Source organism: Berghia stephanieae, chromosome 1, assembly GCF_034508935.2.
Source record: "Berghia stephanieae isolate SIO BIC M18660-M18661 chromosome 1, UCSD_Bste_1.3, whole genome shotgun sequence".
Classification (NCBI taxonomy): domain Eukaryota; kingdom Metazoa; phylum Mollusca; class Gastropoda; order Nudibranchia; family Aeolidiidae; genus Berghia; species Berghia stephanieae.
Window position 1 is genome coordinate 10,051,598 of NC_088360.1, and position 24,793 is coordinate 10,076,390.

Genomic DNA, 24,793 nt, shown 5'->3' on the forward strand with positions numbered 1-24,793 from the left:
TCTCTCACTCACACACACACACACACACACACACACACACACACCTGGTGGGGTTCCTGACCTCCCATAGTGGGCAAGGGGGTACATACTATGTCTTCTATCCCCTGATATCTGTTTTCCAACATGCTTTCTGTCTTTGTCTTGGAATGAGATTACTTGGTTTTTTCCTGGCCCTGGCCAGAGTCCTAACTGGAAGGGAAACAGTCAAATGCACAGTTATTGTTTTGGGAGATGATATTTTTTTCCTTGTAAATCATCTCTCTGTTATGTATTATTATATTTGTTATTTTGAATGTATAATGAAGCATTTGACTGTATTCCTCGTTGTGCCTGGATGAGACTTATAGGTGGTCTCAAACTAAGTACATTGGTGGGATTTGGAATCTACATCTGATCCCTTTTTGTTCCATTCCCCTGTGTCTTACTTTTTCTTGGGTGCTTTAATTGTAATTCTATAACTTTTTACTATCCCATTTTCTTTCTTTTTACTGGCGCTGATATGACCTTTATGTGTTGCAAGCGCCGTAAACCCTTAAAACAAACAACCCAAACACACACACACACAAATACACAATATCTTTCCTTCTGTCAGGCAAACCTAAATCTATAAAATGGATCATATCCTTTTCACATCAGCAATCATTCTCTCTTTTCACGTTCAAGTACACACCTTATCACCACTACCACCACTATCATCATCACCATCATCATCATCATCATCATAATCATAATCATCATCATCATCACTGCCACTACTACTACAACCAGCACCATCGCCACACCATCATTTCATGAAGTACTACCGTTACTACAACCACCTCCACCACATCATCATCATCATTGCCACCACCACTACGACATCATCACAACTCTATAACCGTTAAAACAACATCTTTACCAACACTACTACAACCTCCTTCAACACAACAATATCACCACCACCACTTCTGCAACCACCACAACCACATACATTATCATTATTACCACCACACCTACCATTCATTTTAATATTTTATACGTCATAAATTGGTTTTGGAACTTTACTTGATTTGAAACAAGGGGTATTAGGATGATTATAGATCTCAATAGATTATATTTTGTTTGCAGAAATTCCTGTTTCAGCATTGAAATTGATCGGAATTGTTTCTGAAATTTACGTGGGCCAAATTTTAAGCTGGCGTCTCTGGTCAACTTGAAACAATGGGATGTGGGCATCAGTGAATCTGTGAATACGGGAGATGTATGGGGTGACTACCACTACTACTACAACCATCATCACATCATCATCCTTACCACAACTACTACAACCACCACCACATCACTATCGCTACCACTACCATTACTACAACCACCATGTTATAATTACACTTTCAGTTTTTGAAATTCCTCCGAGTGATGTCAGAAATTGCTGGGAGACACATTTTGGATTGCATCACAATAACTTTTAATGAAATTTAAATTTATAGGTTATTTTTGCATGGATGGTTCTTGATCTAAGCGCTGAAAAATTTCCTCCTTTTTAGTGACCAGTCATTCTCACCCCTGTTAGGATTATTTATAAAAGACTATTTTTGACAAGTTGGGACACGTCATCGTATCGATCTTTGAAGTAGAAAGTCTCTGGCGAAAATGAGGAAGAAAATATATTTTGTCAGCGTGCGACAGCATTTCAATCTGAGTTAACCTAGTGGCCCATATTCCATGACAGCTTTTGGCATTGGACATTTGTGACGACATTGACCTGAACACTTTCAATTTCATTTTGTTTGTTAGTTTGCTTTATAGCGAAACACTGCTGCTGTGTGGGGTCTTTTGACCTCTCATGATGGCCATGAGATAACCTGCTGTGTCTTTTATCCCCCTATATTTGTTTTCCGAATTGCTTTGCGTCTTTGTCTTGAAATTGGATTATTTGGTTTTGACCTGGCCCTTGCTGGAGTCCTTTGTTCAGAGGGAAACGTTCAAATGTAAAATGTCTCTTTTGGAAGGTGATATTCTTTCCTTGTAAATCATCTCTCTGTTATGTACTGATAGTCATATTCTTTTTTCTTTTGTTTTTAACTTACTTTGTAAACATTTGAATGCATTCCTCATAGTGGGGACCCTGCACTGGTGTGTGAATGAGATTTTTAGGTGAACTCAAACTGATTATTGAGGTGAACTCAAACTGATTGTATGCTTTTGGAATCTATGTCTGTTTCCTATTTCAGACAATTCTTTGTCCTTCGTTTTCTTGGGTGTTTTTATTTTAATTCTAAAATTATTGTTTTACTATCACATTTTCTTCCTTTTTGCTGACCTGATATTATGATCGTAAAACCCTTTTAAAAAGTAACAAAAACAAATAATGCTGAAATTGTATTGTAAAGCTGACGAGTCAACGAACAAAGAGCCTATTTCTTTGTTGTATCATATAATTTATTGTCTTCTTCTCAAGGTTTTGTTGGCGACAATGACAAAAACCTGCCGAGATTGTGTAAGTCTGAAATTATATCATACTAATCCGGCTCCGTATTATAATAGCATTAAATTAGTTCATTCTTCAGAGCCTTTTAGCCAATGGATCTCCGCTTTATCCCGGTTTCTGTTATGTAACGTTTCAACAGACACTCACAACTAATTGTTTGCCACCCTTTTAAATTGACCTTTAAACTACCTCAAAGTGCATTCCTTCAAATCTACCAGACGCAGATACACACTCTTTTAGTTGGACATGAGGTCAGAAATAAAAGGAAAAAAAAAACAACTTCAACGGAGACATTTACCGCTTCACTTGCTCGTTAGGAGAGTGTTCTAACAACTGACCTTTATTTAGATGACTCTAATAAGCCTCATTTTGCCCATGTCGATTAATATTTTGTCAGAGCCAACAGGGAACAAAAGAATGATGTAAAAACAAATGGTTACAATCTCCATGGAAGTGGCCAAGTCCCGGGTTTGAGAGTTTTTGCCAAGATGAGAGTCGTTTCAATCGATAGATATTTGAAGGACGAGTTTTCTGGCCCAAATTATTTTATGTGTTTTTCCAGAGTACGGCAGTATTGAAAAGGCAATTGTGACGTTTGACTAACTGATCATCTCCGCGATTCACCAAACTGTACTAACATATTACCACTTGGGTTCAATGAAATTGAGCATTTGAGAAAGGATTCTTTTCTTCTTCTTCTTCTTCTTCTTCTTCTTCTTCTTCTTCTTCTTCTTCTTCTTCTTCTTCTTCTTCTTCTTCTTCTCTTCTTCTTCTTCTTCTTCTTCTTCTTCTTCTTCTTCTTCTTCTTCTTCTCTCTTCTTCTTCTTCTTCTTTCTTCTTCTTCTTCTTTTCTTCTTTTTCTTCTTTTTCTTCTTCTTCTTCTTCTTCTTCTTCTTCTTCTTCTTCTTCTTCTTCTTCTTCTTCTTCTCTCTTCTTATTATTATTATTATTATTATTATTATTATTATTATTATTATTATTATTATTATTATTATTATTATTATTATTATTATTCTTTTTTTTTCTTCTTCTTCTTCTTTCTTCTTCTTCTTCTTCTTCTTCTTCTTCTTCTTCTTCTTCTTCTTCTTCTTCTTCTTCTTCTTCTTCTTCTTCTTCTTCTTCTTCTTCATCTTCTTCGTCTGTGTTGTGGGAACGAGAAATTAAAGAGTAATTAAATTTTATGATCCATGTGGCGAGAATTGTTCTTTTCATGATTGAGGTTGCAAGGGTAATTGGAATTGTTTTAAGGGTAAACCAGAAAAGTGTGCTCTTTTGGATAGTCATGTTGTTTGGATTCGATAGATCATTGCGTCATCAATCATTTTCGATTGTCTGTGTGAATTCACACACATTTTTGTTTCTTTTTTCCTATATTTTGTTGTTGTTGTTTTTTTTTGTTTTTTTTTGGGTTTTTTTTTTGTTTGTTTTTTTTTTGTTTTTTTTTTTGTTTTTTGTTTTTTTGGTTTTTGTTTTGTTTTCTTTGGCTCTTGACTTAAATTTTCTTTCTATTTATTCGTCTCACGAGACTTATGGAATAGTAATATAATAACTATTATTATTTATGATTCTTTGATAAAAATGTGACATCTTAATGTCCCAGATCCTGGGTGGGGTTCCTGACCTCCCATAGTGGGCAGGGAGGTACATACTATGTCTTCTATCCCCCTATGTCTGTTTTCCAACATGCTTTTTGTCTTGGAATGAGATCACTTGGTTTTGTCCTGGCCCTGGCCGGACACCTTGGCTAGGAGGGAAACAGTCAAATGTATAGTTATTTTTGGGAGATGATATTTTTTTCCTTGTAAATCATCTCTCTGTTATGCACTCTATTATGTTTTAATTATGTAATTATATATGATTTGTAAACATTTGAGTGTATTCCTCTTAGTAGGGACCTGTGCTTGTGTCTGGATGAGACTTTTAGGTGATCTCAATTTAAGTACACTGATAGTGTGCTCTTGGAATCTACATCTGTTCCCTTTTGAACCAATTCCCCTTTGTCTGCCTTATTCTTGGATGCTTTAATTGTAATTCTAGAAGTTTATACTATCCCATTTTTTCCCTTTTTACTGGCGCTGATATGACCTTAATATGTTGCAAGTGCCATAAAACCATTAAAAAAAAATAAATTAATGTCCCCAGATACACCCAAGTGTATTTGCAATTGAAGAAAAAGTATTCTAAACATATTGCCTGGCCTCATTCTGTCTTTTGTGACAGGCTTTTTTTTTTGGTATCATCACCATTACCTTCAACTGTCACATCTACCATCTACTACCACCACTGTCGTCACTATCATCATCATCATCAACATCATCATCATCATCATCATCATCATCATTATTATCATGATCATCATCATCATCATCATCATCATCATCATTATCATCATCATTATTATTATTATTATTATTATTATTATTATTATTATTATTATTATTATTATTATTATTATTATTATTATTATTATTATTATTATTATTATTATTATTATTATTATTATGTTCTGTTCCTACCCAGAGAGAGGGAGCTATCATCCAGCGACGAGAGTGACTCCGAGATGGACACGGAGGGACTATACAGCCAGGGTCCAAAGGGCAAGCACGACCTCATGATCAAAGGGGAGGTATGACATTTTGATTGAGAATTCGCTTTGTTGGTGTGCGATCACAACCGTTCTCAAATAATATTATTATTATTATATAACCAATGGGATAACATGGCACGACGGTTAATATTATGTTATGTCACATGCTAATCCTTAAAAGGCGGGATTCGATTAGACTTTAACTTGAGACCATAATTTGACCCAACATTCTAGAAGCGGCATTTTGTCGGGTTGAACCGTAGCCATCGTTAACTTATAGACAGTATGCGCTTGGCTAAGAAACTCAAACATTGCCATCCGGAAGTATAATGGACCAACACACAAAGCTGTGTAACCTTAAACGTTTTTCTCTGGTTCCAACGTTTTGGTGAGAATTACTCATAAACGTGGCAAAAAGCAATAACGAAGACCTTAGTGACGTCATATTCGTTCTATCGATAGATAGTATGCGCTTGGCCCGGAAGCTCACAACATTGCCATCCGGAAGTATAACGAAGTATAATCTTAAACGTTTATAGTCTGGTTATTACAGTTTGGTGAGAATTACTCATAAATGCGGATGACAAAAAACAATACCAAAGGCCGGAGTGACGTCAACTTAGATCTATCTATAGATAGTTCGAAGATGACGTCACTCAGGTCTTTGTTATTGTTTTTTTGCCATCCGCGTTTATGAGTAATGCTCACTGAACTGTATTAACCTGACTATAAACGTTCATGGATACACACAGTTTTGTGTGTTGGTCCGTTATACTTCCGGATGGCAATGTTATGAGCTTCTTAGCCAAGCGCATACTATCTATAGCCTGACACTGACCAAAAAATGACGTCAAAAGACGAGTCTTTGCCACACACAAAAAAAAAACAAATCGTGAGTTGTATTCATTAGCTCTACCAATGGAATCACTTGTTACCTTGAGCTCTACTAACAACTCAATAGACGCTGCTCAAAACTAAAAAATGACGTCAAACTATAAGTTCTAGATGGTTCTAATGTCAGGTCATAAGTTAACGGTGGCTACGGTTGAACCGGTGATGGAAATTGAACTACATCCAGGAATATGAAATTTTGGATTTGAGATTAAATTATTCATTATGGAGGTGAATTAATTCGATTTAACCTGAAAAGTTGATGTTTTTAAAATCTTTTATCATTCTAATCTCAGTGGTATAATATATTGGGTTCAAGCATTCAAGAGGTTATTTTAGACCTCTCTGAAGAATTTATTCTGAAAATAATAATGAAGGAATAAGATAATTATAGTAGTATTACTCGTTTTTGGTGAAAAACGATAAGAATTAGAATAGTGATCATGACAATTATAAAGACTATACGGCCGTACTCTGGAAAAACACAGAAGTCCCGGGTTTGAGAGCTTTTGCCAAGATGAGAGTCATTTAAATCGATCGACATGTGAAGGACGAGTTTTCTGGCCACATTTTTTAAATATGCGTTTTTCTAGAGGATGGCAGTGTAGTGATGATGATTAAAATTTGCAGACCCTTCCTTATACATCAGCTTCTCATACAGTTTGTTGTTTGTTTGTTTTTTGTTTTTTTTTTTTTTTTTTTTTTTGTTTTTTTTTTTTTTTTTTTTTTTGGGGGGGGGGGTTAAACTTTTGATATAGATGAAATTGTTTAATAATAGTCATAGTATTTTCCATCATCTTATCGAAAGGCTACGAAATTACCCCGTGGCTTCTTCCGGTGAAAATCCCAGGCTGGTGTACAGTTCGCTGGGAGACTTAAAATGTCTGAGCCCTTTTCTCCCGGTCTACATCAGTTGTAGGTGTAATTAGCATCTACACAAAATTCCCCGGACTAAATGATCATGGGCGAGAATTCCAGCAATTTACGTAAATGACTATGATCTCAGAATCTTATTCTGCAGGTACCCCCCACCAACACCATTTCTCTCTCCCGGCTCGAAATTTCGTTGAGGTGGCAAATTTTTTTTATATATTAAAAAAAAAAAACAACTAATTCTTTCATTTTACAACTGTTGGTATATTTTTTTTAATCACGTTGTCTGACGCATGATATTTGGATCAAATACGAGGCTGCCAACACCCAATTTTTCCCGTGGACATTTCCCAGTTTTTACAGACATAATATTTATACATTCCAAATAAAAATTTAACAATGAGGATTTTTCAACGTTTTATTCCATTTACTAGTAAATAAGTGACTACAGTACTTTTCTATTAGAACGAATGAAGTTGACGTCACTCGGATTTTTGCTATTGTTTTAGACCTCCAGTTGGAAGATTTTTTTTCTCTCATTAAAGTCCCTCTAACATACTATAAATGCTCAAAATTACACTTAGTTTTGTGTGTCTTTACGATCGATCTGGCTGTCAGACAAGGATGGTGTTTTATTTAAACGCATAGCATCACTTGGAACCATTCCGAGAGCGTTTCAAGATGGGTTCCGATAATCTGATCTTTTAAAATGAAAAAAAAATGAATTTTAAAAAGGCGGTGTAGTGAGGGCCTTAAATTCACCCCCCCCCCCCCCCCCCTCCCCTTTCACCTTTTTTTTCCACTTCTTTAACCGCAAGTGAGCTGTTATTATTTTAACATCATCACAAACATCAACATCATCATCATCAGTAGCAGCAGCAGCAGTAGCAGCATCACTACCACCACTATCAGTATCATCATCACCTTCACCATCATAATCATCACATCATCATGGTCGTCGTCATGGTCTTTGATGTTGATGTTATGGTATCATCATCATCATCATCATCATCATCATCATCATTAGTAGTAGTAGTAGTAGTTAGTTAGTAGTAATAGTAATAGTAGTAGTAGTAATAGTAGTAGTAGTAGTAGTAGTAGTAGTAGTATAGTAGTAGTAATAGTAGTAGTAGTAGTAGTAGTAGTAGTAGTAGTAGTAGTAGTAGTAGTATAGTAGTAGTAGTAGTAGTAGTCGTAGTAGTAGTAGTAGTAGTAGTAGTAGTAGTAGTAGTAGTAGTAGTAGTAGTAATAGTAGTAGTAGTACCATTTTAAGGGGGAAAATCTATCGCGCCACTTCGATGACCTTTACAAATTACTGGGATTTGTTGAATCTTTACCAGCATTACATTAACGCTCAATAAACTGAACACCTTTCCATCTGTGTCCTGGTTATCTAAGCGTGGGATTTATCAAGACATAATCGTGAGGGCTTGAAGAAACTTACCTCTATTTGAGTCGGCGTCCAGTGCACATTTGTAACTGCTTACCAGCTTATTCCTTTGAACTCCCTCTGGTGGAGCATATTATGGCTTCCACCAAACATCTCCACCTGAGACGGTCTTCATGGTCATCGTGATGGTTGCTGTCCCAAGTTGATGGTGGAAGACCTATTTTCCTCTGGACTTGCCTACTCCATTCCAATGCTGTCTTCGCACCGTTGCCTTCTTCTCTACTGATTAGTGCCAACCCATATCTGTTTCCTCGACTTTATTGTAGCATTCGATACAAAGGGACATCAATATTAGTTCTTTTGAACCGTTGTGGATTTTTTTTTTTTTTTTTTTGTTTTCATCGGCTTCTCTATGATGAATAATGAAAAATCATATAAAAACTGGTAGTTTAGCACACACACACACACACACAAACAAACAAACACACAAAACAAAAAATCCCCACTAGCCTCTCAGAGGATCGAAGAAGTGTCGACACATCAAATTTGAAATTTATGCACACTTCTTAGATAATAAAGCTAGATTCTGCATTCTTTGTGCAGATTCGCAGATTGTTTTCCCTTTTTCAATCCTGAAAAAAAAATTGATGAAAATGAAATCCTTAAATAATTTTTAAACATAGATCTACCTTAATATTAATGTGTTCTGTATCGAATATGACAAAAATGAACTTTTAGCACTGCCTTTCATTTAAGGGGGTTTGTTTGTCCTGTTTGTTAGGAAGTCGATATCATTGGGGTTCTAAGTTGACTTGTTGATTATAATAATAAATGGGAACAAATAGATTTATGATCATAGATAGAGATGAGAGAGAAAGTGTATGTTTGTGTGTGTGTGTGTGTGTGTGTTTGTCTGTATGTATCTATGATTATAAGGTCTAGATGCATCAGTTTTACGTCACCCCGACATGTTTTCATATTTACAAACTTTTTCAGAGAGATGATGAAATGTAAACATTAATTTCATTTTATACACGCGCGCACACACACACACACACACACACACACACACACACACAGACACAGACACACATTCGCACACTGGTGATGATCCACATTTCACTTAAGAGGTCCATAGTTGTCTGCTTGGTGTGATCGTCCTTCAAATACACATCAATTTAAATGACCCTCATTTTGGGAAAATTCTCAAACCTTGGAACTCGCGAGGCGACAGCTGGGTGGAGGGAGGAAGGGAGTCAGAAAAAATCCAGACTTCAATTCCGGCCCTTTCCTTGATAAGCAAGGAATCTATTACTGACTATCGGGACCGTTCAAGGTTCAAGTTCCATTATGTATGGACCAGAATCAAAATGAACAATCTGCTATTTTGATCGAAGGTCAATTTAAACTTAATTCATCTGAAAGACGTGACTTTTCCTGGCTCGTTTGATGTTGAGATTCGCATTGCGGAAAATCATTCTGACGAGTTAAATCCCTTTAGAGGCAGGCCCCTAGTTTGATGACAATTGTGAGGTCTTATTTAAAAATCTTTTCTTCTTCTTCTTCTAGGTTCCATGCCTGGTCCAGGCTTCGGATACTGCATGAATTATCTCTCTCCATTCCTCCCTGTCTCTTGCCTTTTCAAACAGCTCTTGGATTGTTAGGCTGGTGAAGCCCTTCAGTTGGTCTATGAGTGTTTTTCTTTGTCTCCCCCGGGCGCGTTTACCAGGTATTTTCCACAACTTGCCAGGTATTCATTCTTATCTTTCCTTACTATGTGTCCGAAAAAGGATAGTTGTCGATCCACTATTAAGGGCATTAGTTTCCTTTGTTGGTATGTTTGTTTTAGCACTTCTTCGTTCGTTTTGTGTGCAGTATACGATATTCTCTGCATCCTTCTCAAGAACCACATTTCAAAAGCTTCAATGTTCTTTTGTGTTTCTGCATTTGTAGTCCAGCTTTCGCTGGACTAATTAAAAATTTAATGTATCTATTATTTAAAAATCAAACTCTTCATTTTTCATATTGGAGTGAACGTCAAAAATGACTGACCTTTGTAATGTAATTCAAGTTATTTTTAGATAGTCTTTCAGGAAAACATCGGAAGACCACGCAGAACTCTTATTTAGTTGAAAGAATTCTCGATAGGTCAGCAGAGTTCTAGTGATGATTTTGAAAATATACCATGCTCTCACCGATAAACCTCGTCTGATAATCATGGGTGACGTAACTCAACTAAATTCATCGTTATGTTGTAACATATGAATTGGTATCTTTTTGAGTATATTTATGTCGGTCAAATTGCGTCACTACACGTGTCTCTCTTTAGTATGCAATAGTATCTTTATTTATATTTTTATTTATGCCAAGTATCTCTCCACTGCCTTTTTACTTAAGCTTTGGATTACTTTTCTCCGGTAGACTGGACAGAACGCCTTGTTGGCCGGAACATTTTGGCCATAAATCTTTGATTTAATTAAATCGATCGACTTGTCAACCAATGAAGAATTTCAGTGTTATATCGAATTTGGGTCCTCTTGTTTGATCGTCATTCTACGAAGTATACGTTTTCTTAAGAAATATGGAGTTTCAAAACGTTTGACAAGATGGGGAATGTTTTCGATATATGAAGTGAACGATTTCTGATTGAAATGTAAAAATGCGTTTTGTACGGCAGGTTTTTCTCGTCGCTCAGATCGATGTCTCTATTTATTCATTGTGAAATGCAAGAAACGCCTTGAACCTTTTGACGACGTGCCAGGAGAGATGTATAGGCCCACACAATTTCATAAGTACTCGAACATTCCGTCCAATGTCATTTTTGACTGAAAAAGAAGTCATACGATATAATTTGAAAGATCGCTTCTTTTTTTTCCCCTATTTTTTTTAAAATGTTGTTTATTTTTTGTATGATAGTTTTGTTGTTGTTGTTTTTTTTGTTTTTTTTTTTTTTTTGGTGTTTTTTTTTGTGGCTTATTTTGTTGGTGTTTTGTTTCATTTTGTATTATTTCATTTTTAAGGGAGTTGGGGGGGGGGGGTATGCTTTAATTTAAGAGTATCTAGGTTCAGGTCAAATGAGATCCTCCAGGATATAGTCTGTAACGTGTATATTCTTGCCTACGTCAGCAAAAGGAAATCATTTTCTCGGTTTTCAGTTTTCTTTCGTTGCTATTTTAAGAATTGAACGGTCTTTGAATAATAGAACACATGATTGTCCATCGAATTAATATAGTGTGTTGTGACTGTGGTGCAGAATTAAAGTTTTGGACTAGTATCACGACCGGTTTGGACTTTTTTTTTAATAACTTAAATTTTTTTAATCATTTTTTTTACTTGGATCTACTTATGTTTTGGAATTGAGCTCGTTTCCTTCTCTTACATATATTTATGTTCTTAGGTTTTTAAAAGTACTTTTAAATTTATATTCAGTAATCGTTCGACTATTCAAACATTTTCGTTTTTTCCAACGCTGAAATTACTAATATGCGTTGGAAGCGCTGTATGATCCTTAAGAATTAAGTAGACATCAATCAAGTTTGTGCGTGTTTTGTTTTGTTTACACAAAAATTTAACATCTTTTATATCATAGAAAATACGAAGGAGAAATTACACAAGTAAGAGAGGGGAAAAATTATTTTTATTACGTGATTTTTACGTTGTCTAGAGAATAAAATCAATATCAATTTTGTTGTAGTTGTAGTCTGACGCAATGTTTTGTAAAACCCCATAAAATGTTTATAACGACAGACAAAAGCAACCGTCACACGATGACAACCGACCCTTGGTGTTTTCTATGAAGTTCTTTGTTTTCGGTGTCCTTGTGGTGTGGGTTTTTACTACTGGCTGGTCAGTCAAAGGAAAATCGTTAAACCATTGGCATTCCGGCTACAACAATATCGCCGGCGGTTAGAACTCGTTATATCCGAGGTCTAGTTAGTTGAATGGTAGTCGGTAATGTCGTAGTTAAATTGATGAAGCCTTGCACGTTAAAGGATCGTTATCAGTCACACGTGAATTAGAGTTTGTTTTTGTCTTTCTCACCCCTCTTTTAATTAACCCGGTAGTTATTGGATCGCTTGATCTATTAGATTTGGCAAATTGTACTGTGCGCAGATAGACTTGGTGTTGTATTTCTAAACTTACTTACATTAACTATTTTTTTTTCTTAGTTATACCCATCGACAGCTAGATAGCCAAAAGAGAAGAAATTTGATTTGAATAGCTTTAGTTTAAATTCTCACTGTGTGCTGCCATTACGGGGGTTGGGGGGGGGGGGGGGGGGGGGGGGGTTGTATTTCATTTAATTTGATTTTATTGGTCTATTTGAGTGGAATCGGATGGAAGGTTAAAGAGGGGAGTAGAATATTATAACATTCCTTGTATTTCTCTCTGTCAAAATACGGATCAGATATATAAAAGGTGATATCTCAACGTTTGATTGTGTAGTACGCATACAAGTATAGACCGATTGATGACGTGTTAAACAAAGTTATATTTGATTGATGACGTAGTACACAAAGTGATAATCAACACCTTTTTAAAAGACTTTATTGGCCTTTACTTTTAATTTGCATTGTCTGTTTCAATGATCAAAGTGAGTCGATCAACTTCCAGTGAACACTTCTTGTCACGTGGTTGCAGACCAAAATCAGATCAAAACAACAAGAAAAACTAATCAAACCAACAAAAAAAAAAAAAAAACAACCTAATCATAAAACGACTATCCCGGCGTCGCTCTTTGATTTATTTTTACATATATGACTTCCATTAACAGTATCATTATTGCGACCCCTTCCACGACAAATAACACTTTTACGTCAATACTCCTTCCGATCACTTCATCTCTTCCCACGCATTCGTACTGGTCATTTCCTTTGGTGATGTTTCGGCTAAAATCATTGCCATAATTAGCTATTAGAGGATAGGAAAAAATGACATGGTCCGCCATACCTACGGTCATCATTTGTACAGGCGAACTCGGTTTCCGGTGAAGTCTGTGTTTTACTTTTCTTTTATCCTTAATTTTTTTTTCTTTTTCCATCGGCGATGGCTGGGTTTGATTTGATTGCCTGATTTTGTTTGTTTCTTCATCTCCTGCCTTCAGTAGATAAGATTGCAGATTATGTAGATTGTTCTGAACATTTAAAACAAAATCTATATACAAAAAATATCCATTTTGGCGAATATATATGTGTGAGAAGGGGATACTTTGCAAAATATAATTAACATGGATTTCTTTTAGAAAGAGGACGAAATTATTGGGTGATTGAAACAATGCATTGATTCCCAAAGAACCCGTGTTCAAAACCCAATCTATTAGTCGGATTTGTTTTTCTGTAATTAAAAAAACAAGCTGATCTCTGTTGTCGCATTAGTATTATTTTTGTCCTTATTTTCTCACGAGATGGATCTTCATTCATTCATTCATTCATTCATTCATTCATTTATTCATTCATTCATCCACCCACGTCACTAAGTTTGTTTGTTTCTTTCTTATGTTTATCTCCAGGGTAAAAGTCGGACTGGTTTCTTCAAGCAGGCCAAAAAGTCTTATCCTATGTTCCCTCATGTTGAAGAAAGATTCAAATCTGACGATTATGGAGAAATCATCAAGTAACCTTTTTAGCTTCTTTATTCTCCATTTTCTTCTCCTGTTCCTCCTCCTCCTCCTCTTTTTCTTCTTCTTCTTCTTCTTCTTCATCTTCTTCTTCTTCTTCATCTTCTTCTTCTTCTTCTTCTTCTTCTTCTTCTTCTTCTTCTTCTTCTTCTTCTTCTTCTTCTTCTTCTTCTTCTTCTTCTTCTTCTTCTTCTTCCTCCTCCTCCTCCTCTTTCTCGTCATCCACCTCCTCTCCTCCTCTTCTTCCTCCCTTTCCTCCTCCTCATCTCATCATAGTTACCGCCGTCTTAATGAATACTGAGGGTGATGTTAGGCTTAAAGTAAAGTATGTCGGTAAATTAAATGGCTCTCTACTTACATTTCTATCAGGCATTTTTTTTTTTTTCAAAAACACTACGACTTGGCATCTATAACAACCACAAATATGCAGGAAAATGATGCAGCGTCATTTTTCCAATGTGTTCAGAAAACTGTTACATAATACATAAATATATTCATATAGTTCGATGACAGACGGATCAAATTTCTGAAGTCTAGATACGAGCTTTGCCCACCGTGTTTTATTTAATTTTGGGCGGATCAGACCTCTGGTGTCCATCTTATATTTATTGGGGGTCGCGATAACTCAGTTGGTAGAGCACTCGCTTCACACGCAAAGGGACAGAGATCGATCCAGGGTGCAGTCGAGAATTTTCTGTCTTTCCCCCCTGTCTACCCAGCAGTGATTGGGTAGCTGGGTCTGTTGGATCTGGCGGAAAGTACTTTGCGATAGACTAGCGCCCTATCCAAAGGATAGCAAGCAATTGCTATTGTACGTTTCACGTTGTAGAAACCGGGATAAAGTCCAGCTCCATGGGCCTAATGGCTCTGAATGACTACTTACATTTAATGCCAGTGTGTACCTTGTCAGTAAAAAGTTATTAGTATGTTTTATGTCCAAAAACATGTTCTATTTCTTCATTCAATCATTTCCCATTTCTTTCCATCTCAGACCTGAAGATTACACCATCGCCGAGCTACCACTACAAGATACGGAAATGAAAGATGTGAGTTTTGTATATAATAATTAAATTGTATCCTTATGCGTCGGGCCATCTTTTAGTAATAAAGTTTATCCATAGAATAAACGTCTGATGTCAGCAGCAGGAATCGCCCTTGTTGTCCATATTGGGCATATTGGGGGTTAAAGACTTGCCCAAGGAAAACAAAAATGAAATGTCTGAAGCAGAGTTCGAACCCTGGCTCTCTCAAGTCAGTGCACACTGCCTTAACCAATCGGCATTCCACCACTCCCCCAACCCCACTTTCTATATATCATAAGAGTGTACGATAGCTTAGTTGGTAGAGCACACACTTCACAAGTGAAAGAACTGGTATCGGTCCCGTCTGCAGAGGAAGTGGTTTGTTTATTTAGTTGTTTGTTTTTGTTTTGTTTTGTTGTTTGTGTGTTGCTTTGTATTTGTTTTTTGTTTTTAGTTTTGTGTGACTCTTTGTTTTTTGTTGGGTTTTTTTAATTATTGTATTTTTTTTTTTTTTTTGTCTGTTGTGGATTCTTTTTGTTTAGTTGTTGTTTTTTTGTGGGGTTGTTTTTTTTTTTTTGGGGGGGGGGGGGGGTTACCCATGTCAATTTTTTCTTGTTACAATTTCCTTTAGATTTTTTCCTTTATTTCATTATCCCATGGTGTGCCTTTACAATCGCGCATTATCCTATCAAGTACAGTTGACGGAAATACGAACTGTGGATTCGGTATAGACAGGGTGTTCATTCATGCTCTCCAGCTTTCGTATCATGAATTATTGTATTCCTTATTATTTATTGATATAGGAGATACATGAAACATAATACCGGTTACCCGTATGCTGATTTCTGAAGATAAAAAAGATTTGAGTCTTCACTTAAATTCCATCTTCTTACAGTTGCGGCATTTGAAAGTCTGGAAAATTGAGTCGCGTCAAAGGGGAATATGGTAGTAACCTTACCAGTTAACATGGGTAAATAGGATGTTTCGAATTTTCGTTTAATTAGCAATAAGCATTTATATATTTTCATCTCTTTGATAAATGTCTCTATAATCGAACTGATAAGAAAAGGAATATACAGGTGATACTGCATAAATGTTTTTATATGTATATTTCTTTTCATTTATATCTTGTACATATATAATATATTTTCTATTATATTTGATAGGAAGAAGCTAAAGACCAGGACGAGTCACTTCAAGGTAAGCCTAACGGGTTTTGCTTACATTTCTATTTTAATCTCTTGCAACGCGCTTCATATTTTTAAAAAACTTTTATCTTTAATGTTGCGTGTAAAACTTTTACTTCATGATATAGATCACACGAAGATGACGTCACTCTGGTCTTTGTTTGTTTGGGTTTTTTTCTTGTTGTTTTTTTTGGGTTTTTTTTTTTTTGTTGTTGTTTTTTTTTTTTTTTTTTTTTTTTTTTTTTTTTTTTTTTTTGGGGGGGGGGGGGTTGCCATCCATGTGCATGAGTAATTCTCACTAATCTGTATTAACCAGACTATAAACGTTCAAGATTACACATAGTTTTTTGTGTTTGTCCGTTGTACTTCCGGATGGCAATGCTGTGAGTTTCTGAGCCAAGCGCACACTATCGTTTGGAGGAACAAAATTGACGTCACTCAACTCTTTATTATTGTTTTTAGCCAGATTTTCTTATGAGTAGTTCTCACTAAATTCAATCAATCAACCTATAACATTCAAGGTTACACATAGCTGTGTGTGTTGGTACGTTTTACCCTGGCGGATGTTGTGAGTATTTTGGATAAGCGCAAAGCATAAATATCGATTGACTAAGATGATCCCCAAACTAGCAAAAATCTTTAGCCAAGACCTTTTTAAGTCACGGGTTTAAGACATTTTGACAAATCGGGGTTCATCTCATTTATATAATCAAATCAATTATGCCCTTCCGCCACGACATCATAAGATATCGTCGCCTAGGCATTCCACGAAGGAATATAGATAATTCATTAAACAAGATGTCTGATGTCAACAGGAATCACCCATGTTTTCCAAGTGAGCAAATTTGGGGTTAATAATGTTGCTCAAGGAAAAAAACGAAAGTGCCTGAAGCGGGGCTCGAACCCGGGACCTTCGGGGTCACAGTGCATTGCCTTAACCACTCGGCCACTTATAATATGTAAAAAAAAAAATGTTTCCTAGCCAAGGTTATAATAAGTGTTTCATCAGAGTATGGCTGTCTACTCATTTCGGGAAATAAATGAAAGCGGAAATGTTCCGGGCAAAGCACTGGTGCGAGATAATTTATCTGAAAGGGTTGTATGATGATACAATACCATACCAAAGAGATGGATATTTACAAGAAAAAATTAATAAACAACCCCAAACTTTCCCGCTGTGTTGGAACGTAAGCCCTTTTGTTCACTTAGATCCGCTGCACTTAGGTCCGATCGTCTTTTTTATTTCGGAGATGGATCCTGGAGATAATTTTCCTCTTGAGATGAACAAACGGATAGATAGATAGATAGATAGATAGATAGATAGATAGATAGATAGATAGATAGATAGATAGATAGATAGATAGATATAAACATTTGAAATATAATTAAGATAGTTTGACTTCTACAACGTTGTTATCGAGCGTTGCTCGATAGATAGATAGATAGATAGATAGATAGATAGATAGATAGATAGATAGATAGATAGATAGATAGATAGATAGGTAGGTAGGTAGTTAGGTATGTAGGTGGAGGGATAGGTAGGTAAGTAGGTGAGTGTTTGTCTGGGTGAACGGATGGAACTGACGTGTGTTTATTGTTGTAATGGAAATACTCTCAAACAAACGATAAATAAAATTATCCACTAAAACTCGATGTTAAATCTCATGATTGCGTTCTCTTTTCGTCAGTCCTGCAAATTTCTACACGTAGGATGGGATGGTTTGATGGGTTGATATCAAGGCTGACACATGTGGGTGTCCTGGTTGGACAGAGAGGAAGGGAGAGAGAGAGAGAGAGAGAGAATAAGTAGAAGTAAATTATCTGATCGATGTTGTAGTTATCACATAACGTTATAACAAGTGTAACTAAATGACAAATTACCATATTTATGGACAATAAATATCTATTATTATTATTATTATTATTATTATTATTATTATTATTATATATTATTATTATTATTATTATTGTTATTATTATTATTATTATATATTATTATCATATCATTATTATTATTATTATTATTATTATTATTATTATTATTATAATTATTATTATTATATTATTATTATCATATTTATGGACAATAAATATCTATTATTATTATTATTATTATTATTATTATTATTATTATTATTATTATTATTATTATTATTATTATTATTATTATTATTATTATTGTTTATTATTATTATTATTATTATATCATCATCATTATTATTATTATTATATATTATTATTATTATTATTATTATTATTATATTATAATAATTATTATTATTATTATTATTATTATCATTATTATTATTATTATCAGGCTAGTAAATGGATGGGTGGTATGCTAAATGGATGGATGGATGGATGATTAGATGGATGGATGGATGGGTGGATAAAATGTCGTGTGGAGTGACTTCGGAGAAAAAGAGAATAATAAAGATTAAAAGAGACACACAGTCAAACATACACACACGTGAACACATATGAGAGAGAGAGAGAGAGAGAGAGAGAGAGAGAGAGAGAGAGAGAGAGAGAGAGAGAGAGAGAGATTGAAATCGAAATACAAAAGCAAATGAGTTTTGTCTCGCTTTGTGACGCAGAGAGCACAGGACGCTCATAAACTATAGAGATAGGGCTTATTTGCCCATTTCTAATCACGTGACGTCTAATCACGTGACGACGAGTGTGAGCCATCATTAAAACAATAATGAGTCGGGATTCTCTTCAAACCGTCTGCCTCTCATCTCAGACGCCCGATTGTTTTCAATCACATCGGTGACACCCAACAAATTGATGTTTGAAGATGATGAACATCTCAGAGTTTGCTGTCGTACGCCTTCACAGCAGCCTTTAGCTCTCCTAGTGACTACAAAACATGTTGACTTGATATATCGATTAAAATGACCCCCGACTTGTCAAGATAGTCTTGAAATTGAGACTTTAAGGGGATCGACTTAATTTATCGTTGTGATGATGATGATGATGATGATTATAAGAAGATGAAGAATATTAATAATGATAATAATAATAATAATAATAATAATAATAATAATAATAATAATAATAATAATAATAATAATAATGATAATGATGATGATGATGGTAATAAGAAAAAACGATGATGATAAGGATGATAATAATAATAATAATAATAATAATAATAATAATAATAATAATAATAATAATAATAATAATAATAATAATAATAATAATAATTTCATGAAAACAGTCTAAAAATACAATACAGTAGTATAATAGATGACCGCCTGTTCCCAATAGCATTTATTTCACCGCAATTATCGCGGGTTCTCCTCTAGTAAAATAAAAAGTGAGTAATCATTATCTAGTCGTGCTCGTGGAAACATGGAATCCCATTGGTTAAACTGATACAACGCTGCTAGAATCTGTAGACTTGAACAAAAATAATAAACAAAAAATATTAATATAACAGCTTCAAATAAGTGCAAAATACCAACAAAAAACGGAACGTTTCGGGCTCAAAACTCTTCTTCAGCCAACATCTAAAAGCAATGAAAACATAAAAATACATTACTTTAAAAGCCAGATTGACGACAGAGAAATATTTACCATCTCCTTTCGGTTAGTAACAGATGTTGGAATCAATCTCATTGATTGTATGATTGAATGCTGCTCATATTCACTTTCTTTTGGTGGTCGTCACCATGTATTGCGACGTCATTTTTTGGTCTATTTATTTTTTCTTGCTATCAGTTAACGAAGGCTACGGTGAGAGATTTTGGATTACATGGTTTCAGTCTAGACACGCACTGCCTGGTGTGGATAGATTACTTCTGGTTTCGATCTCCAATCTTTCCTTGAAGAACTAGTTTTCTGATGCGTCTTTTGTGGTCCCAGCTTCCAGTCCCGCTGATTCGGGCGGGCGCAAAGTTGAGACCTTGGAAATGTTTCTTTCCTCACATTTTCGCACCGTACTTTTCCAAACACTCAAGTTCTGAAAGTAATATGTTTACATTATTTATAATTTTTCCGCTAATCAGTGACAATCTTTAAGCACTACGTTCACTCACTAATTGTTTTCATGATAAACATAATATATGTCCCCTATCTCCATATTACAGGTATATATATATATATTCTTCTATTCTTCCCCCCCCCCCCCCCCCCTTTTCCCTTTTTTTCTTTTGTTTACAAAAAATCCATCAGGGTATAGACTACACTCCGTATTTATATTTCAATTTACCTCCGATTCCAATTTTGTCCGTAGTTTTACTAAGAACTAATTTCTTCCATAAATGAATACGGACTGACAAAAGAAATTGAGTGCCCAGACACCCAGAACGCAAATTACCATGATAACTACTACTAAGGAAGGGTGAATCGGGGAGGGAGTTAGTAGCTTGGAAATTATTCGTTGTATTTTTAAAATAAAATGAGTCATAAAATTCCCTTTATTCATCCCTTGTGGGAAATTTGACTCTATAGAGTCTAGTCCATGGGAATACTTTCTACAGGGCTGAGAATCTTCCGCCTAAAGGCGGATTTCCGCCTAAATGGTAGTTTGTCTCCGCCCATCCCCATCACATTTCCTCCTTTTTCAAATTTGTTTTGGATAAATAAAAAGTGATTTTGAGAATTTCTCAGAAATATGCCGTGTCAAACATTTTCCTCAAACCCACAAAATCACCATTATGTCTTATGTCATATTTTGACACCTGTGTTCAGTCTCGTGAAATTTGGTGACGGTCCCGTTTTTATGACGTCGGGCCAGACAGAATGGCACCAGATGTCACAGTTGACACAGACGACCAGTGGTGTTCTTTTATTAGCTGGTTGAAGGAGAAGGGGAGAGACAAATGGGTCTGGATTTTTTTCTCTGTTGTCGGTACCTGTTGCCTTTATAATCTCTCTCTCTCTCTCTCTCTCTCTCTCTCTCTCTCTCTCTCTCTCTCTCTCTCTCTCTCTCTCTCTCTCTCTCTCTCTCTCTCTCTCTCTCTCTTTTTTTTTTCCTCTTTCCCTTTCTTTTTATTTCTCTTTTCTTCTATTTTAAAATATAGAATTCATAAGGTCAATACATAAATTATTCTGATAGAGAAGTCTCCTCCCCCCCCCCTCCCCCCACCACACCATCATCCCTAGCACCACTACTACTACAAATAACACCACATCATCCCAACCACCACTACTACTACAACTACAACCACCACCACATCATCATCCCTACCACTACAACCAGCACACATCATCCCTACCTGGGTGGGGTTCCGACCTCATAGTGGGCAGGGAGGTACTTACTGTGTTCTATCCCCTTGTACCTGCTTTTCAATTGTTTCCTGTCATTGTCTTGGAATGAGATTACTTGGTTTTGTCCTGATCCTTGCCGGAGTTCCTTAGCTGGGAGGGATATAGTCGAATGTATAGTTATAGTTTTGGGAGATGATATTTTTTTCCTTGTAAATCATCTCTCTGTTATGCATTGTATTATGTTTAGTTTACATAATATTATAGGATTGGTAAACATTTGAGTGTATTCCTCTTCGTTGGGACCTGTGCTTGTGTCTGGATGAGATTTTTAGGTGATCTCAAACTAAGTACTTTGACAGTGTGCTCTTGGAATCTACATCTGTAGCCTATTTGAACCAATTCCCTTTTGTCTTACCTTTTCTTTTGTGCTTTAATTGTAATTCTAGAACTTTTAACTATACCATTTTCTTCCTTTTTACTGGCGCTGACATGACCATAATGTGTTGCAAGCGCCGTAAAACCCTTAAAAACAAAACAAACATCATCCCTACCACTACAACTACCACCACATCATCATTCCTACCACAGCTACTACAATCACCACCACACAATCATTCATATGACCACTACTACTACTACAACCACCACTACATCATCATCCTTACTACAACCACCAAATGTTGTAATTACACTGTTCAACTTTTAAAATTCCACCGAGTCGTGTTAGAAATTGCTGCGAGACAAATTTTGGATCGCATCTCAGTGAATTTTAGTGAAATTCAAATTTATAAGTTATGGTCGCATGGATGGGTCATTTTCTTCATGATGAAAAATTTCCTCCTTTTTTGTGACCAGTCATTCTCACCCCTGTTTCTAGGTCCAAGTACGCCAATTGTACTTTTACCATGAGCTTACAGTGCATTTTACAAGTACATTTTGGTTAGGAAAAATATACTTTATTGATCAAACACGTCGCGGGTTATTTTAATCGATTGATTTATTATTTTATCTTGTGATAAAAAATAAAGTAAGAGAAGCGTTTTGTAAGAGTAATTTTCTCATAGACAATACATTGAAAAAAAGGGAAATGTCACTAAGTGTCAACATTTTCCGTCGCATAAATTACCCAATACGAAATGCTTATTCCTCTCACGAATTGGCAAGAGGTCAGCGTCAATAAGGTTAATTCTTCGAGTCAGTACGTTCAGAAATTCGGTGACATTGAATTATACATTGGTGTGCGTTTCCCTGGGATGAAACGATTGTCTTAAAAGATTGCTGAGCGTGGGCGAATATTCTTTTTATGTTTAAATGGGTTTCAAAAAGGAGATCGTACTTTTAGTTCTTATTTAAAAAGGATGTACTATTATACTATAAACTTTTTAGAAAATAAAGGTCAGTTTGAATTTAATTATGAAAATGAAATCTGGAGGCTTAAATGAACAGCTATAACTGATTATTTCCTCTGGATAGGACAGTTGTCTGTAAAAATTATAGTTTCCACCTTGACATTTGCAAGTCCCATGGTAACGGTCCCGGATTCAGTCCAGTTTATTTTTTTTTTTTTTTTTTTTTTGGGGGGGGGGGGGGTTGGTCCTCTATCAACTTTGCAGTGATCGGGTAGCTGGGTCTGTTAGATCTGGTGGAAAGTATTTGTTCTAATGCCGGTCTGCGATAGAAAATGACATGGAAAAGTGGGGGAAAAAACATCAATTTAACTTTTATACGAATAAATCCTAATCTTGTATTTGAATCCAGAAGGTGTGATTTTTACCATTATTTGTACGAGTTATCATTTTTAATGGGTCGGATTTGATGTGGTGTTTAGTTTTGTTTTGCAAATATTATTGTCAAACAAAACCGCAATATTTTAATGGCTTTTCCTATATTTTTTTAAACAATAAAATCTCAACGAATAGATAGAATGCGCTTGGCCAATGAGTTCACAACATTGCCATCCGGAAGTATAACGGACCAACACACAAACTCTGTGTAACCATGAACTTTTATAGTCTGGTTAATACAGTTTAGTGAGAACAACTCACAAACGCGGATGGCAAAAACAATAACAAAGGCCTGAGTGACGTCATCTGCATACTATCTATACACTATTGACAAATGTGGTTCTCCGAAAGGTGTATGATGTATCGAGTAAATCGGCATCAGCAACAAGGTCCATAATACAGCCAGGTTCTCATTCACACCGCAGTCCAATGTTTATTATGTAGATTATTTTTTTTTCGTTTTGTTGTGTGTGTGTGTGTGTGTGTGTGTATGTGTGTGTATTCGTGTTTGTAGGGATGTTGTTTTATTATTATTATTATTATTATTATTATTATTATTATTATCAGCATCATCATCATTATTATTATTATTATTATTATTATTATTATTATTATTATTGTTATTGTTGTTGTTGTCATCATCACCATCATCATAGTATGTTTCTAAAGTTTTATTTATTTATTTATTTGTTTATTTATTTATTTATTTATTGGGTTCTGTTTTATTTGTTTGTTTGTTTATTTATTTATTTATTTATTTATTTACTTGTTGATTGCTGCGTTTATTTACAGGCGATGTAAATGGGGGAATTTTCCATTTTCGTCTCACTAACCACATCAAAGAGTTGGCATTTCCGTAGTGATGACTATATATAGTGCTTTCTCTGTACGACCAGTTGATTTCTATCACTCTTAATGGGCTCTGACTCCAGACAGCATTCCAATTCCCCCCCCCCCCCCCCCCCCCCCATACAACTCATAACTCGTCTGCCATGTTCCATTTCACGATCACTATAAGTACTTGGTAACCTTTAGAAGCGGCGTTGACAGAAACCACTTGGGTGAAAGATAGATGAATAGCGGTGGAGAATATATATATATATATATATATATATATATATATATATATATATATAATGGTCTTTTACAAAGGAAACTATGCATTTTTATTCCGCTAATAATTCAATACTGGTTGGAACAAATGCAATGACATGCATATTTGGACACTAGACAAAACTAGTGTTCTTTTGATGTATAATTCATTGAATTTTTGATTGAAGTCCAATCGATATATCTAAATCGATTTCGCACAATCGAGCACAAAATTGAAATTAGTACACATAGCGCACTTCAGTATAATTTTGTGTGTCCGCCGTTAGAATTGATCAATGCCACAGCTCTTTGCCTCATTTGGTGATGTCAGATGATTGGTTGTTTCTGCTGGTATATCAAACTGGAATATCACCATTTGATTATTCTAATTCCGAATAAACGGGAAGACCATTGGTTCAAGAATACCACTGATGTATAAGTCTGAGTTGAGTCATTGTTTGATTCGTATTAGCCTAGTTTTTTCTACCCCCAAGTATCAGTCCCCACACCATTACAGATCCATATTATGCTCGATTTGTTACTTCAATGATGGTTCCGTTATTGAAAAGTTCACATCGACGTCGATAGCACTAATTTCGTTTGTCTCTGGAATAACTTCCAAAAAAGGCGACTCGTCTACTGTAATCAAAATGCTGTCCCGCA

The 24,793-nt window shown here is 35.5% G+C and overlaps 1 protein-coding gene across 3 annotated transcripts in view; it reads left to right on the forward strand.

Annotated features, from left to right (window-relative positions):
* The window catches only part of LOC144967556 (cleavage and polyadenylation specificity factor subunit 2-like), a 402,879-nt gene that overhangs the window by 323,335 nt on the left and 54,751 nt on the right, over nucleotides 1–24,793 (forward strand). For all 3 annotated transcript variants that reach the window (XM_078905006.1, XM_078904988.1, XM_078904996.1), the window contains exons 12-15: nucleotides 4,988–5,093; nucleotides 13,718–13,821; nucleotides 14,817–14,871; nucleotides 16,014–16,047. In XM_078905006.1, the coding sequence (XP_078761132.1) occupies nucleotides 4,988–5,093; nucleotides 13,718–13,821; nucleotides 14,817–14,871; nucleotides 16,014–16,047 (299 nt within the window). The remainder of the gene's footprint in view (nucleotides 1–4,987; nucleotides 5,094–13,717; nucleotides 13,822–14,816; nucleotides 14,872–16,013; nucleotides 16,048–24,793) is intronic.